Consider the following 18,202-nt stretch of genomic DNA (forward strand, 5'->3'; position numbering starts at 1 on the left):
AGATTGTGTCCAGTTCTTCAGTATCAAGGCACATTGAATTATGAGACTTTTTTACTGTTTTGTTAAAACAGGTTTCTTCTTCCTTACCTAAGAAATCAGTGTCAAAATGCTACTGCTATTAATATCCTTGTGGCACTGTGGACCTGGGGTCCTGTGTTCGAATTTCAACATGTTACCTGTGTAATCTGCCACCCTTAACCACTGAGCTATTTGTGACTTATAGCGATGGCAAGGATCTCGACTCAGAAGTGCTCAGTAAGCCATACAGTTCATGGGAGATAAGGGACAAGGAATAAATTCTGATATAGTCAGTACAGCCACATTCCCTCAATGGATCAGTACCCTTGCTGTGTGTGAGTGTGAGTGTGTGTGTGTGTGTGTGTGTGTGTATGTGTCCTCAATGGTTGGGTATCATTGATGGTGTTTGTGTCTGTGTGATGTAGTTCAATTTGAGGTGTATGGGTTTCTTCAAGAGGTAGATTAACAGAGCAGCATCCATCATTAGAGACCATCACATGAGAGAAAAGTCCTCTTCAAATTATTACAATCAGAGAGGAGTTACAGGAGCCTGAAGAGCCACACTCAATGTTTTAGAAACAGCTTCTACCCCTCTGCCATCAGATTTCTGAATGATCCTTGAACCCATGATCATAACTTCATTATTTGTCTTTTTCATTATTTTGTTTATTTTGCCTCTTGCAGTAACATCTTATAGTATATTGTGGCCATTAAACAACAAAATTCACAATGTATATCAGTGATAAAAATGCACGATCCTGATTCTAATTGTGGTTCTGAGCCTGCATTTCACAGAAGGCTCCCATACTTACATGTAACCACTGTATGTAGACATCTAGTGCAATTTGCTCAGAAGAACCATCCTTTGTTTCTCAAGGCAAGGACATGCATGTTGGTACAGTCTTCACTGACATAATATGTGATGGAGCAGAAGAAGCCCTGACCACAGAAAAGCTGGAAAAAAATTCAACCACCATCTAAATAAGAGTTCCACAATGGCACTTCTAGCTGAGCTGCTGTCTCAATTATCCAGTGATTTGGGTTCAATCCTGACCTCAATCTCAAATTATTGTTCATCCAATTCCTACAGAAAATGTCCACAGCTCAAAAGGGCCTGAAAGGAAAGCTCAGGCTGCCCGTTTGTTCTTAGCCCCTACAGTGACGCCAACCTGTTACAGCTTCAGTGATTTCTTTGGAAGTCACTTAGTTTAGTTTGCTTCCAAAGACAAGGAAGATGTAAATTCACTTCATGCATAAATTGCTTAACTAGCTGTGGTTGGTAATTTTTGCATCGTAATGGAACATAGAGTCCTAGTTACATACAGCAAATTCTTGACATTTGGAATGGTTTGACAGATTAGATCAAGGTAGGTTAATGCCATCATAATGCTTCCAGTTCTGATACCTGTGCTTTTGTTTGCAGAAAAGCTGATGCTTTTTTTTACATTGCAGGGCTACAAGGCTGAAAATCAAGATTCAGAAGTATGGAAGTTGTTGAATTCATCTTCACTTAGACCAGCGAGAGATCCCATCCTGAACATCAAAATCATATGATCAGTCCAATTGACCACTATTTTCACTTCAACAGTGGATGAATGACAGCATTATTTACTGTTGCTGCTGACAGTGGAGTTACTCTGTCAAAAATCCTGTACAAGTGATTTGATGAAAACCTTTCAAGATAATTGTTTTCTTTCTTACAGTATACATCTATTCTGTTACTGTAAAATACATTGGACAACAAAGATTTTGCTTCCTGAATACCTTTAGGTATACCTTATGAATTTTGGGCTACTGATCATGAAAATCACCATGAAATTTCTCTATCACGCACCTTTTTTTAATATTATTTCAATTCATGATTCAAGTCAATTAAAATGCTGCCTACAATATAAGCTGGAAAGTTTCCTATCTTGTCCAGGCATGCTTGGGCAGCTGCTGCATGGCAGGACAGGTTTTAATAATAATTATTCGGTTCAGGACTGTAAGGATGGAATTTGCTATCACCAGGAACAAAAATTTCTATGAAGGATTTCGATATTTGAGACAGATGCTTCTTAGAATAACTGATGCCAAGATTAAGGAAAGCATTTTTGTTGGTCCACAAATCAAACAGGTCATCAATGACAGGCAATTTGAAGAATTTCTAGTGCGACCGGAGAAAATCATATAGAAGGTATTCAAAGAAGTTGTTGAAATTTTTCTCAGCATCTACAGAGCACCAAACTACATGCAGCTGGTTGAAAGCATGCTTCAAGCATATAAGACCATGAAATGCAACATGTCACTAAAAATTCATTTTCTGCATTTTCATTTAGATTTCTTCCCTGCAAATCTTGTTGCTGTTAGTGACAAGTATGATAAAAGGTTTCACCAGCGCACTGCGGTCATGGAGAAAAGACACCAGGGTAACTGGAATCTATCAATGCTGGCAAAATATTGTTGGACACTTAAACAAGAAGCCTCAGACACTGAGTACAAATGAAAATCATTAACAGAATATTTTTAACTTAGTTGAACTATTGCACCATTATGCAATTAAACACATTATATTCAATAAAAATTAACTTGTTGTTTCTCCAAATTCCTATGTGATACAAATAGTCTGAAATTATATTTGTGTTCATCTTCAAGCAGTCTATCATAAACAAAAAAAATTTCTGAGGTAGCAACACTTTTGAAAAAATTTGTTGTCCAGTGATATTAGATAGCTTTCTGGTTTCAACATGTTGTTTCTTTGTATTCATTCTTTGAATAAAATGTTTGACAGAAGTTACTGTTTTCTTATCAAGCAATGATTTACATGGGACAGGAGGAGAAGGAACAGATGTGAATGTATCATATTCTACATATTTTTCATATCTCTGTTATACATCCGATCTACTTACAAGGTCATACAAACAGCTTATGATCTGAGTTCAGTGGTGTTATGGGAGAGAAGTTTGGCCAAGATATTGGATGAACCTGCAACTCTTATTAATACCTCCAATACTTGCCTGAACTACTCTGAAAAATGACATTTTCTATGATGCAGCCTTCAGAGTCAAGTCCAGATTATGTTCTGAGAATGTGGGAACTGACTAAATCAAAAAGATTCATTGCATAATAAAACACAGGGGTATAGATAGGGTAAATGCAAACAGGCTTCTTCCCCTGAGGGTGGGTGGGATTATAACTAGAGGTCATGAGTTAAGACTGAAAGGTGAAAGCTTAAGGGGAGCATAAGGGGAAACTTCTTCACTCAGGGTCAAGTGGTGCATTTGAGCTCAGTTTCAATACTTAAGAAAAGTTTGGATAGGTACATGGATGGTAGGGGTATGGAGGGCTACAGTTCGGGCACTGGTCCATGGGAGTAGGCAGGTTAAATGGTTTGGCATAGACTAGATGGACCAAAGGGCCTGTTTCTATTCTGTACTTCTAAACATATATTTATCCCACTCCCCTCTGTTTTCCAAAAGGATCGCTCCCTCCGCAATCCCCTTGTCCATTCGTCCCTCTCCATGAATCTCCTGCTTGCCACTTATCCCTGCAGGCAACCAAAGTACTACACCTGCCCATTCACCTCCTCCCTTTCCTCCATTCTGGACCTCAAATAGTCCTTCCAGGTGAAGCAATAGTTCACCGGCGAATCTGCTAAGGTCATCTGTCATGTCCAGTGCTCCTGATGCGGCCTGCTCTACATTGATGATTGGAGGACCACTTTTCTGAGCACCTCCACTCCATCTACCTAAAGCAGAAATTCCTGTTGGCCAGACGTTTTAATTCTGATTTCCATTCCCGTTCTGATATATCGGTCCATGGCTTTCTCTTCAGCCAAAATGAGGCTACACTCAGGGTAGAGGGGCAACACCTTACATTCTGCATCTAACCTGATAGCATGAATATCAATTTCACCTTCCAATAAAAACAATTTCCCTCCACCTCCTCTCTTCTATTTCCCACCCTAACCTTTTACTACTTCTGACCTACCAATTGCTTTCCCCTGGGTCCCTTTCTCCTATGGCCCACTCTCCTCTCCTATCAGATTCCTTCTTCTCCAGCCCTTTATCTTCCCCACCTTCCTGGCTTCACCTATCACCTTCTAGCTTCTTTCTTCCCCTCCCCCTTCCGTTTTTATTCCAGCATCTTCCCTCTCCCTTTTCAGTTTGTCCCTTGGCCCATATCGTTCACGGTTTATTCATTTCCATAGATGCTGCCTGACCTGTTGAGTTCCTCCAGCATTTTGTGTGTATGTTGCTTTGGGTTTACGGCATCTGTAGACCTTCTTGTGTTTATAGTCACCTGGTCTACTGATTGGCTGAAAGGTAATGATTCAATTTCCTTCAATGTTTTTTTGAAAAGTAGTCACTTATAGAAAATTGAGCAGCCAATTTTCAGACAGCACAATCCCCAAATTGCAGTATCAGGTAATCAGATGTTGTGATGTTGGTTGAAGAATAAATTCTGGCCACAGAATAGTGTAATCATCTTTCTGAGAAAACTGGAAACCATTGTCAGCTGATGGTTCTGTTGTGCAATCACAAAAGCACCCAAATGATTTTGCTCAAGTCTCCGAGGTAGGAAATAAAATCTACAACATTCTGATTCAGAGGTAAGAATGTAATAGCAACAAGGCACAGATTGAGGGAAGTCTGTACTGTCAAGTTCTATTAAATTACATTTAATATTAAAACTTGAAGACTATAGGTCAGGAATTTTCCTTTTCATAGAATGCTGAACTTGTCAATATTTAACTTTTCCCATACATGATGAAGAGTAAATCAGTCAGTCTCAATTAGAATTGGCAAGAATGGCAGTCAGTTCAGTGTTCATCTGAGAGATTGAGATTCCTGTAAAACCCAGTTCAACATTCTTCAAACTTCTGAATTTTGACCTGAGGTGTGGTTGTCCTGAAATACAAGTCATTTAATATTATATAGAGGTGGACAATTAACTATTTAATAGATGAGGGGATTTCCTGGGATCCTCAACATCACAGAATCAGGCTTCAGCACATTTGTTTCCTTCACATGATATCTAGGGCTGACTGAGAACATGGGCGCAGCAAAGGCACGGGAGCAGAACATACCCCAGCTGTGCTCCAGAACCAGCCAAGCAGAGTACTGGCACCCATCTGGTAATATGCAAACGCCCATACGTGGCCTGCTCACTAACGGCAGGACAAATGCAATCCAGATGATGTTAGGTGCCTTTGGCTTTCTGATAAGCTACTCACCACTCAGCTGTCATAGCCCAGGGCTGAGGTTACAGTTAGTGCATTTGATATCAAGGCAGAATTTATCTGAATGTGGTGTCAAGGGCCCTTGGTAAATCGTAGTCAGCACGAGATATGATCTCTTCATCATCAGAAGTGAAGTGGGAATTCTCATTGAAGACTGATCACTGTTTATTCCATTCACCAATGAACCTGGCATTACTTGCATGCATCAAGATCTTGACAACATTCAGCCAATTATGCCTTGCACTATACTACTGTCTCAAAGTAATAAATTCCACAGCATATGTCAGAGATACGGTAATAAACTTGGTTCTGATTCTTACAAACTTGATTGAGTTTTTTTAATGAGGGAGCAAAAATGTTGATGAAGATAAGAGTAGATAATGGACTTTAGTAAGGCTTTTGATAAAGTTCCACATGGTAGGCTGCTCTGGAAGGTTAGATCACTTGGAATCCAGGGAGAGCTGGCTAACTGGATGCACAATTAGCTTGATGCTAGAAAGCAGAGGGTGATGGTAGAGGGTTGTTTCTTGAACTGGAGGTTCATGATTAGTGGTGTGCCTTTGTACTTGGCCGATTGTTGTTATCGATATCAACAATTTGGATAGGAATGTATAGGGCATGGTTTAGTAAGTTTGCAGATGACACTAAAATAGATAGAAAGTGGGCAGAAAGGAAAATTATTAAAAATTACAAAGGAACTTGACTGGCTGAGTAAAGGGTCCAAGGAGTGGCAAATGAAGTTTAATTCCAATAAGTATGAGGCGTTGCATTTAGGAAAGTCAAAACAACGTAGGGCTTTCAGAGTCATCAGTAGGGCCCTGGGGACTGATGTAAAACAGAGGGACCTTGGAATACAAGTACATGATTCACTGGAAGAGGTGTCTGAGTATTGATTATAAAAACTGGGAGATCATGGTGAAGTTATACAGAACACAGTGTTCAGTTTTGATCACCCTGTTATTAAGTTAGATAGAGTTCAGAAAATATTTACAAGGATTTGGGGGTTTACCAGGGTTTAAGGGACTGATTAAAGGGAGAGGGCTTACAGGTTAGAGCTTTATTCCTTAGACTGAGACTGAGAGGTGATCTTATAGAGCTGTACACAATCATGAGGGGCATAAATAGGGTGAATGCATTCAGTCTATTTCCAAAGTTGAGGAATGAAAAACTAGAGGGCATAGGTTAAAGGTGAGAGGAAAAGATTTAATTAGAACTTGAAGGACAACTTTCTTACACAAAGGGTAGTATCTGTGTGGAGTCAGCTGCCGGAAGAAGTGATTGAGGTAAGTACAATAGCAAAATTTAAAAGATGGTAACGACAATTGAAAAGGTTTAGAAGACAAATAGGACTAGTTTGGATGGGACATCATGGTTGGTATGGACCAGATGTATTTAGACTGTATGACTCTAAATGCTGTGGAAAATATTACCTGCAAATGCTCAGAAACCAGATGACTTGATGAGCTAGAATTCCAACACTTGCTGAAACTCTTCATTTGAGAACCCAGTATAACAGATGCTGTTCCATTTGCACTTTTTTTGTCCTACGTGACAACAAAATGCAGCTGCAATATGAACAAGTCAAGAACATGTCTTTACCGGATTTTGAGGCAAAGAAAGCATTCGTTGTTATGGGTGATCCCATCCGTACCACACACTGGTTCATACTTGGTGGGGCATTTTGTATCTAAATGGATCCTCCCACAGAGTGGCTGAAACAGAGAAGAGAATGAATTATGTGAGCCAATTTCTCCAAAATTATAAATTCATGACGAAAATGAGGTGTGAAAATTTTTTTAATTACCTCTATATAATTTTTAGACACTTCAACAGCTGGAAATACAAAAGACATATATTTAGGTGACTTGAACATTGTCACATTGCAAATAAATTCAGTGGCATATATCTAAGAGAAAGGAAGGCACAAAGAGAACACAAAAGGAAAGAAAGCAAGACAAAAGTTATGAAATAATTTGTATCCAGGAAAGTGATTTTGAATGGCCGTATCCAGTGTATCACAGGAAATATGGAAATCAAGTTCTGCATCACTGATTACTACAAGGCAGCAATTTAATAATGACCAGACATTGGCCAGGACAATAGGTGTGAGCCTCCCTTCCTCTCTTCAGCACTGTGCCACGACATGGGCTCTTCTACTTCAACCAGATGGAGAAAATAAGCACCTGCTTCAGGTCTCATCTGTGAACCATCCCTTTCCTCAGTGCAAACCTCCCGCTGCTCTATCCAGCATCTTTAGGAGGGAAAGATTGTTTGTTGCTCCAGACTCCAGCATCTGCAGTCCCTTCTCTGGCTACCATACTGCTCCTTCGGTTTAGACAATGAATTAACATTTCTAGAGTGGAATTTGAACCCATTTCAGAAACCATTGACTCAAGGAAAGGGAATACCACTACTGAGGTACAATCAGTACAAACCATGCAGGTGAATTTCCCACAATTGCTTCAGTTCAATGTGATGTGAGTTTAAAGAGAAGCAGGATTTTTGCTGGTATTTCTTTATCTGACTATTTAGATCCTCACTAAAAATGTATTTTCTGGTATTGTGAATGAATTTTCATACTCTTAGTATGACCCAAAATGAATCTGGAAAAAAAAGTTCTGCTGACTTACAAGATCTTAATAGGACAAAATGTAAGAAAAGGAAGAGGCAGGTATATGTTGGAACATGTGGGAATGAAAAAGAATCTACTGCTTTCCCAGAGTATATGATGAATAAACTCTTCTCCGGACTATACCACCTGACTAGACATTCCTTGAAGAAGATGACAGACTTTGTCATCATAACATTGGATATATCGATACCTGTACCCAGCTGGAAGCACAAGAAGAGTGGGAGTGAGTTTTACACATGCTTATTGAACAATTCTACTGCTTGTGTGGGTATTTACATTATTGTGCATCATGGAGCTGTATGACTCATTAGGATGCAATAGCATCTCATTCATGCTGACCACAATGCCTCTCTCTGCCAGTCCAGTTTAGCTGTACTAGACCCATATTACTCTATGCCTTTCCTATTCAACAGCCTGTCCAAATTGTCTTGTAATTGTATCTACCTCCACCATCTCCTCTGGCAACTCATTACAGATAACCACCACCGTCTGTGTGAAAAACTTACCATTCAGATCTCCCTTATACTTCTACTCTCTCACCTTAAACATACGCTGTCCAGTTACAGACTCCCTTCACTGAAAAAAGGAATCTGACTGTCTACCCTAGCAATCCCCTCGTAATCTCATAAACATCTATCAAGTCGGCTGGTGGCGCAGTGAGATCAGCGCCGGGCTCGAGAATGGAGGTTCCCGAGTTTGATCCAGTGACAGACCGCTCCCGAGTGCGCTCTCCATCCGTGCTGGGTTGATGTCGAGCTTGCAACTCGACCTCGTAAAAAAAAAACTGCCACCTCTAGTTTAAATTCCTACGCGGAATATTCTGGAGGATCAAATACCAATACCCATACCCGTACCCTCTAAAGAAAAATAAAGTCACTCCTCATACTCTTCACTCCTTGTAGATAAAGCCTTTCATCCTGGTCAATCTCTTCTAATTTTACCACATTGCTCCTCTGGTGTGACAGCTGAAACGGCTACACCATGCTCCAAGTGCAACCTGACCGATGTTTCATACATTTGCAACATGACCACACAAGCCTTGAATTTGATCCCTTGACCTATGAAGGCAAGTATGCAATATGACTTCTTTGCTGCCTTATCCACCTGAGAGCCACCTTTAGGGAGCTATGAACTTGCATTCCAAGCTCTCTCAGTATATATCAACATTTCTAAGGTCTCTGCTATTCAGGGTATGTATGCTGCCAGCATTACCTCACACTTGCCTGGATTAAATTCCATCTGCCACTGCTCTATTCAACTTTCCAATGACCCCGTGTCCTTAGACAACCTCCTTTGTTATCAATAATAGTTTTCGTGTCACCAGTACACTCTGCAGACCACTTACATTCCTGTCCAAATCATTTACGTATATGACAAACAGCAAAGGTCACAGTACCAATCCCTGTGATACATCACTTGTTACAGACCTCCAGGGAAGAAAATGAAGTGCTCCACCACTGCAATCTGTCTCCCAAAACCAGCTCTCCAGCTGTATGTTCCTGGACAATATCTACTACCTCCTTTAAATAAGAGGCCAACATATCAGGAGCATTAGCCTGGCACAGTGACACAGTTAGAGCTGCTTCCTTCCTGGCAGAGACGTGGATTCAGCCCCAATGTCAGGCACTCTCTGTGTGGAATTTGCATATTCTTCCTGTAAATGAGTGAGTTTCCTCCTACGTCCCAAAGACATGCAGTCTGATTGGTTAATTGGCCGGTATATGTTGTCCCTGGTGCATAGATTGGGGGATTTGGGGAGACTGAAAACTAGTAATGGTGTATGTGGGCAGATGGTGCTCAGCGGAGACTCTGTGGGCCCAAGGGTCTGTCTTTGTGTTGTACCTCTCAATGACCGCAAAGTTACTTTAGAAACAGCACCCCACTCCCAAGCTGCATGAATGGTGACATAGGAATGCATTCCAAGCAGTATTTTATAGATCTGTGGAAATAATCTTAAACAAATTACAAAGAAGCTTGTATTTCTACGTTGCTTTTTCTCAACTGTCCCTTCTCTCTGACAAAATGGGGGTGAGCAGTTGAGCAGACCTGAGAGAAAGAGCAGCAAAAACTTCCCCTTTCACCTTAATCCTGATGAATCCTGGTCCCCTCGTACCCTGCTACAAATCATCTAAACAAATCCTGAATTAGGTGAGAAAGATCTGTGACAGCCATGTTTTACACCATTCGCTGAAGAGTAACTTTTTGGAGACATTTTACCTCACAATACCTTACGTAATGAATGAACAGATTTCAAAGACTCTGTTGCCCTACAGAGGTAGATACGGATTAATGGATCTTTTGTTTGATAAACATTTAGCAAGGAAACTGCAAAGAAAGATAAAAACTTTCATCTTTGGATAGCTTTTAAAGACCTCAAAGTGCCCCAAAACAGATTTCCTTTGAACTAGAGTCATGATGTAGGAAGTTTAGAGTCATGATGTAGGGTGGGGGGCCGTGTTGATGCAGAGAGCTAGCATTCTGTAAACTCATGGGCCTGAGGTAAATCCAAGCAAGACAACAGCCATTGGTTCCTGTTGCCAGTAAACTCTGCTCTAAATTAGAACATGCTCTGTTCTGACTATCACCCAATGTCTTGCAATGATCCTGGAACAGTTCCTTCGCCTTGCAAAATAAGCACCACAATGAGAGAAATCCCTTAGACCTTCTTTCCAATGCTTCCATTTGGACTATGAGAGGAACTCTGAGAACATCAGGCACAAATAATTCCACCATCTATGGGACTCCTCCACTCCAGGAGAAGTTACAGTATTTGTGCGTATTCCACAGTGGATCTGGGGGCAATCAAGGGCAGCCGCAGCCCAACAACCATATCTGGGCTGTGAATGAGAAGAGCGCCAGCAATATTTATTTCCTCTTGGACTGTACAACTTGTCTGTGCACTGAGTCTCAGCTGCAATTTATCAAGTGACTTTTCCAGTTTTGAGAAGAAGTTGCAGGTATATTTACTCAAAACCTTCGTGTCAAGAGAGGAGAATCATCATAGTGTCTAGCTCTTCATCTTGTGCTACCTATGGACTGACTTCATCAGTGGTTCTGCTACCCAAATCTATTATTACCAACTGATGTGTGAACACTCTGGGTGGAATGGAATGACTCATGTCCCATAGAGGCCAAAAAATATCCCCAAATAGATTTTCACCTTTCATATAGCCTAGTGCAGAATCAGAATCAGAATCCTTTATTATCGCCAAGTATGTGGACACATACAGGGAATTTGATGCCGTTTTCCCTGAGCTCTCGCTGTACAGAATCAAAAAGCAAACAAAACAATAGTGCAAATAATCGTGAACTATATTCAATGAGGTATACCTGTGTATGTACAGGTGGACTTGGTTTATAATAGACTAAAATTCAAGTGTTCATAAGACTGATGGCACACGGAAAGAAACTGTTCTTATACCTATTTGTCCTGGCATACAGTGATCTAAAGCACCTACCAGAAGGAAGGAGTTGGAACAGGTGATGTCCAGGGTGTGATGGGTCTATAATGATGCTGCTTGCTCGCTTCCTGACTCTAGATGCATATAAGTCCTGGATCAAGGGCAGCTTCACGCCAATAATCCTTTCCACAGCCCTGACGGTTCTTTGGAGTCTATTCTTGTTTTGTTTGGTAGCTGATCCAAACCAGACAGTGATGGACGAACAGAGAACAGACTGGATTATTCCTGAATAGAATTGAATCAGCAGCTCCTGAGGCAGGTTATACTTCCTGAGTTGACATAGGAAATACAACCTCTGCTGAGCCTTTTTGATAAGAGTGTCTGCGTTGGGTGTCCACTTCAGGTCCTGGGAGATTGTGACACCCAGAAACCTGAAGGTCTCCACAGCAGACACAGTACTGTTGAGTATAGTGAGTGGGGGGAGTATTGGGGGGCTCCTCCTGAAGTCCACTGTCATCTCCACAGTCTTGAGCGTATTTAGCTCCAGATTGTTCTGACCACACCAGAAGCCCAGCCGTTCCACCACTCGTCTGTATGCAGACTCATCACCATTTCAGATAAGGCCAATGACAGTTGTGTCGTCTGCAAACTTCAGGAATTTAACAGATGGATCCTGTGGGTGCAGTCATTAGTGTAAAGGGAGAAGAGCAGTGAGGAGAGCACACATCCCTGGGGGGCACTGGTACTGATTGTCCGGGTGCTAGAAATGATGCTCCCCAGCCTCACTTGCTGCACCCTGTCAGTCAGGAAGCTTGTGATCCACTGACAGATGGCGGGGGAGACAGTGAGCTGGGTGAGTTTGGAGTGGAGAATTTCTGGGATGTTGGTGTTGAACGCTGAGCTGAAGTCAACAAACAGGACCCTCGCAGAAGTTCCTGGGTTGTCGAGGTGTTGTAGTATGTATGGACGTGGCAAAGTTGTTTCCCATGATGGGGGAGTCTAGTACGAGAGGGCATGACTTCAGGATTGAAGGGCGCCCTTTCAGAACAGAAATGCGAAAAAATTTTTTTAGTCAGAGGGTGGTGAATCTATGGAATTTGTTGCCACGGGCAGCAGTGGAGGCCAAGTCATTGGGTGTATTTAAGACAGAGATTGATAGGTATCTGAGTAGCCAGGGCATCAAAGGTTATGGTGAGAAGGTGGGGCAGTGGGACTAAATAGGATAAAATGGATCAGCTCATGATAAAATGGCGGAGCAGACTCGATGGGCCGAATGGCCTACTTCTGCTCCTTTGTCTTATGGTCTTATGGTAATGCAGTCCCATGTTGACTGCATCATCCACTGACCTATTTGCCCGATAAGCAAACTGCAGGGGGTCCAGCAGGGGGCCTGTGATGTCCTTCAGGTGAGCCAACACTAGATGTGCAGACCTGGCTATTTTTGGATTCATCGGCATCTTGCACTGGACCCAAGTAGTATCCTGATTCAGAAGCCTAGGTTTTCATTCCAGCTGGAGAATGAGTGATGGAAAACTGCCAACCATTCACCAGGAAGCTGGAGTCTGTTGCTACTGCTAGTATCACATTCACACGGGGAAAGGCAGGTGTGCAGTTGTCACCTCCGTATTGCGTTAAGTAATCCTTAAGAACTTTCCTTGTTCGATGCAGTCAGCAGTGATACTGCTAAGGAGCGCTTACAATGCCCCTTGGCAAATTAGCATGTCACTATTCCTGATGCACTATTCCTATTCAAAAAGAGATCTGCAACCTATTTACAACTGTTCTAGACACTGTGCACAGATTACTGACCACTACACACGGATCCTTTAGCCTTAACCAGAATGATGTGACCAGATCTTTGGGTGGTAGCATGAGTATTTATTGACAACTACTTAAGAGGATTTCATTAAGTGGCAGAGTGGTCGTATAAAGATTGATAAAATTTGTACAATGCTTTGTCCTCTCCAGCTCTGAGAGCCCATTTTCACTGGGCTCGGTCAGTTTCTTACATTTCATTGCATTTCCTACCTTATGATTTGGGTCCAAGGTCCAGAGTGGCTTCACACTGCTAGAATGTGTGAGACGTGTTTCCTTCAGTGACATTCAATGTCTAATAAGATGGATGCATGGGAGAACTGGCGCTTAATGTCCTCGAGGTATATTTAACAATGAAGTTCCCCTGTTTGCTTGTTTTTCTTTGCTGTTTGGAGCATTCTGCTGTTGACAAGTTCAGCGACTGTTTTCCATACTTAATAATATTTATTTACGAAACATTTAAAGGTGATACATCCCATATCCTCTGACTCCAGTTTCAAAGATCAAAGTACAAACATGTATCATATCTAACCCTGAGATTCATTTCCTGCCGGCAGTTACAGTAAATACAAGAAACACAAGAGGATCAATGAAAAACCACACCCAATTGGACTGTCAACAACCAATGTGCAAAAAACTATGACGTGAAAATACAAAAAGAAAGCGAGAAAAAAGATCAAAAAGAAAATAATCAATACGCTACCTGCTCACTGGGGCTCGTACACCAATTTGGCTCGTTAGCTAACAGCCACCTGACTCAGTGGTGAGAAAAGCACATTACGTAAAATACGCCTAGGGTCAGCTTGATTGGGGTTCAACCAAACCACTCGGTTGGGATGTTCCATTTAAGGAACTTTGATCACAGCAAATGCTGTGTAAATACTGCCCTTACACAATTATCGGTCGCCAAGAAATGACAGATCGTACACCAGTATAAGATTTAAAAGAATTTTTTCAATTTTCGACTTTATCGAACAGTTAATAGGAAAAGAAAGAAAGAAAAGAAAAGCCCATTACGGTTATGCCAGTCTAAATATGCACATAAACATTGGAGCTCGTTTCTGTAGTGGCTGGGGATATCGCTTTACACACAGCGCTGAACTCCCATCTCCAACCATAGGTAGATCTTCCCTTCTTGGAATCCTTCATCTCACAGAGCAATCCTTGCATCAGGGACTCCCTTCAGATGGGATTCTCCAAGCATCTTCCCTGGTGCTCTTCTCTCTGCACCTCCTGCCAAAAGGAGCAGTAGCAAATTTGCCAGATTACTTAAATATTACTGAAATATTAAATACTCAACACTCCTCCCTTGGATTACTAGTATATAGCAGGGAGGAGAAGATGGCGGCGCAACGCAGCTCGCAGCAGCCACTCCAGTGGTGATGTCTGTTATTTGTCAAGTAGGGTGCCGTGCACAATCCTGATTTGATGGAGACGGATGTGAAAGCATGGAGGAACATCTGGTGAAACTTCTGAAATGCCTGCTTCGCTGCTGCTGCTGCTACTGTGTGATCCAGAATCTCCGGAGGAGAAGGCCCCGAGTCCTCGGCTTTGCTTGTTGCTCGGCGGCCGGGGCGGAGTCGAAGTATTTGGCAGAGGGTGGTGATCGGAGAGGCTGTGCTGGAGGGCTGGTTGGAGGCTCAAAGCTTTTGGACAGACTCAGAATCCGCTGCGGTTGGGTGCTTCCAATGGTGCTGCGTCGGCAAATTTGCAACGCTTGGAGGTTCATAGCAGGGAGAGTTTCTCCCTTCTACCATCTGCGTGAGATGATGAGGCTATTGAGACTTTGAGACTTTTTTTTACCGTGCCCACGGTCTGCTCTTTATCAAATTACGGTATTGCTTTGCACTGCTGTAACTATATGTTATAATTATGTAGTTTTGTCAGTTTTAGTGTTGGATTGTCCTGTGTTTCTTGTGATATCATTCTGGAGGAACATTGTATCATTTTTTAATGCATGCATTTCTAAATGACAATAAATGAGGACTGAGTGCCCTCATAATCTAATCTAAACTAATCTAGTACAACTACTATACTACTATATAGATATCCACAGCATAGAAAATTTTTTAGTTGCCCCATTCAGGCCTATTCCTTGTGAGGCATTCTTACTCTTGTGGGTAATGTATTTTCTGACAAGCACAATCACTCTGCTTGGCCAGAGAGACTTGTGGCTGTGACTACCTCAAGTTCTGGGGCCTCCTCCGTGGTGATTGTAGGAGTTGACTCTGAGGCTACAGGAAGTGGTTCTGACAGCTCTTGACACCTTTCTTCTCCTTTTCTAGGCTTTTCTCTTTGGACCTACATCAATCCTTGCTTCTCTACTTTTCAATTTTTTATCTTCCTTTCTCTTGTCTTCATTTTTCTTCTAATTTCTTGTGAGTATCTCTCAGTTTGCTAATTTCTTGAGAAATTAGGTCTCGTTTATCCTCTTCCATTTCCACAGCACTTCAGTCATCCTCGTTTTTCTTTTCCTTTTCTGCCTTCTAGGATGTGCATCTTGATCTTGGGAAGGTGCTTTTAGTTCACTGGAGTATTCTCTTATTAATCTTTTTATTGCTTCCTTCACAATTTGATCTCTCCTCTTGGGTTCCTCATCATCAACTGATGAATCCTGTTTCCGTATCTCCATTGACTCCTTTCTGTATGGCCTTCCATTCATCCACCTGGGCTTTGGTCTTTGCTTTTTGTCTCCCACATGAAGTTCTTGCATTAATCTTTATGCATGCAGAGTAGATTCTGGTTCTTTATGCTAACAAAAACTGAATGCATTCAACATTTCTGAAGCTCTTTGCAGATTAAAACCAAGCCACATCTTGCAAGTAACTGCCCGATTAACATATCAGAAGCTTTGTCAGCTATGTTACCTATGAAAGCTGTTGCAGGCAGATCACTTTCACAATTCCTCTAGGCATCATGGTCCTTCCTTGGTCCAATATGTTTTCCACCTGAACCACAGAGTTTGGCACTCTGATGGGCAAGGGTTCATGGTGTACAACATGGGGACAGCTGTGGCATCATCTAGTACCTTTCTCAATTTGCTTTCAGTTGAATCTATTACATGGGATGTGGCATGGAAATGATAGACAGACCTCCAATCAGGTTGTAGTTGTCTCAGTCAATCACACACCCACAATGCTGGACCCCACAATGTTGTTTTTTACCACATACAAGCCCAATGTGGCTTATTGGTTGTAGTATTCACTGTTATGAATGCCATTCCGACAAGAATGATCTTTTCTGCAGTATGTTCTCAGTTGGATATCTGTAGACTTCAGTTTAGTATCTTTGAAATGGCATTCAAATTCCTTCAGTGGAATGACTGAAACAATTGAGCCAGTGTCCATTTTTGTTTTAATTAATTTGCCATTCATTTCTGGTGTAAACCAGTTTACTTGTCTATTGTTTTCTCAAGACTACATAGTGCAGTGTCATGCTCATCATAATCAGATTTTTCATCAGCAGCATGCAAGTTAGTGGCCTTTTTGAAACAGGGACTTGATTTTTTCTCTTCCTTGTGCAATCCATTTATTTTTGTCTGTCCGACATGTTCTTTGTATTTGTCCTACTGTCTCGCATTTTCTGCAAGTTTTGCTTTTAATCTGCATTGGCTTGGTGTTTGTGAGCACCTTGCTGTAACAGTGACCCGATTTGTTCAGCAAGGTTGGATTCTGTTGAGATAGGTACTGCAATTATGTCCATGCTCACTGTCATTCCTTACTACAACTCAATTACGTCTCTGTCTGCTGTTTCCATTGATACAGCTATTTCAACTGCCCTTTTAAATGCAAGGTGCTTCAGTTAGGAGCTGGTTTTAAATGCTTTCTTGTAAGATTCCACAAAATAAATGGTCTCTCAGTGCATTATTAACCCCATCCTCATTGTAACTCCAAAACATAAAAACTAATTGAAAGAAAAACAAGAGAGCCAGAAATACAAGTCTAACTTTGTTTTTTTTTACTTTAAGCGAGGCACATGCGTATCACCTGCTGGTATAATGACTTTGCCACTTACGTGCTTTTACATATAACCCATAATGAATTATTTAAACAACGCTTAATCAATAACATATCTACAAGATTACTGAAATATTAAATACAAAATACAAGGAATAGTTCAGTGATGGAGCGAGTGAAGTTATCTCCCCTGGCTTGGGAGCCTAATGGTTAAGAGGTAATAGCTGTTCCTGAAGCTGGTCGTGTGGGTTCTGAGGCTCCTGTAGCTTCTTCCTGATGGTAGTAGATAAAAGAGAGCATGGCCCGGATGGTGGGGATCCTTGAGGGATGGATGATGTTTCCCTGCGACAGTACTCCGAGTAGACCTGCTCACTGGTGGGGAGAGTCTTTCCAGTGATATCCTGAGGATATGCCTCGGGCTTCATCAGAATGAGCTGTCCCAGTTCACAGTAGTAAAGGTGTTTCTGATCAAGTTGAAGTGGCTACTCGTCACAGAGAAGGTTCTTGATCATAAACGTTGATATAAAAGTAACTTACCCAGCGTGGAGAGGAAGCAAAAGGAGACAAGAGCAAAGGCTGAGAATGGTTTCATTCTCCTGCGCCTGGGTCTTGTATCGACAGTGGTCTCAGTGTTCGATTGCACAAGGTGCAGCTGATTCATATAAAGGGGAAGCGGCTCAGTGACTCATCGCGCAGGGTCACTTGAATTGGATGACCCAGCATGTGTGTGAAGCAACTATTAGCAATAATACTCCAGGACAAATGTTACAGAGTTCAATAACTTATGTGCCCAAGCACAACATGAACTTAAAAAGACACATACTTGAAGGTCTGCCAGTGTACTTACCTCTTGGGTACACAGTCAGTTCTTGGAACCTCTGTACTCCTCCTTACAGCTGAAAGCAACAAATAATGAAAAGTAGCTTTATGTCCAAAGTGCCAATGAAGATTTCCTGTCCACGTGAGAATGCAGGACCTCAGTGAAGGAACTGGAGCAGAAACTGCCATGTGCTATATTACAAAGGCTTTAGGATTAGCGTTAAGATTCAGTTGGGGCTGGAGATATTGCTGCACATCAGGAGAACAGTATCACCTTCAAACATGGAGGCAAAATTGAGGAAGTATTTTGTCTGGGCATTCCTTGGGCCACAATCTTCTG

General features: G+C 41.7%; 1 protein-coding gene across 1 annotated transcript; it reads right to left on the reverse strand.

The window, feature by feature from the left end:
• Window positions 1-4,383: 4,383 nt before the first annotated feature.
• On the reverse strand, window positions 4,384-17,657 carry LOC134357607 (probable pancreatic secretory proteinase inhibitor). The gene is made up of 4 exons (XM_063069231.1): window positions 17,581-17,657; window positions 7,044-7,072; window positions 6,839-6,951; window positions 4,384-4,907 (listed from the first exon to the last, which is right to left on the reverse strand). Exons 1-4 carry the CDS (start codon window positions 17,633-17,635, stop codon window positions 4,862-4,864), a joined length of 243 nt encoding a protein of 80 aa, XP_062925301.1. The 5' UTR covers window positions 17,636-17,657; the 3' UTR covers window positions 4,384-4,861.
• Window positions 17,658-18,202: the final 545 nt, after the last annotated feature.

Source organism: Mobula hypostoma, chromosome 16 (assembly GCF_963921235.1).
Source record: "Mobula hypostoma chromosome 16, sMobHyp1.1, whole genome shotgun sequence".
Lineage (NCBI taxonomy): Eukaryota > Metazoa > Chordata > Chondrichthyes > Myliobatiformes > Myliobatidae > Mobula > Mobula hypostoma.

What these genes read in the sequence shown, in the direction of transcription:
- LOC134357607 (XM_063069231.1), bottom strand. Translation starts at nt 17,635, where the DNA reads ATGAAACCATTCTCAGCCTTTGCTCTTGTCTCCTTTTGCTTCCTCTCC. An exon ending in TTGCTTCCTCTCCACGCTGG is followed by an intron (nt 7,073 to 17,580) that starts GTAAGTTACTTT and finishes TTGTATTTCCAG; the next exon opens with CTGTTGAAGTGTCTAAAAAT. An exon ending in TGTCTAAAAATTATATAGAG is followed by an intron (nt 6,952 to 7,043) that starts GTAATTAAAAAA and finishes TCTCTGTTTCAG; the next exon opens with CCACTCTGTGGGAGGATCCA.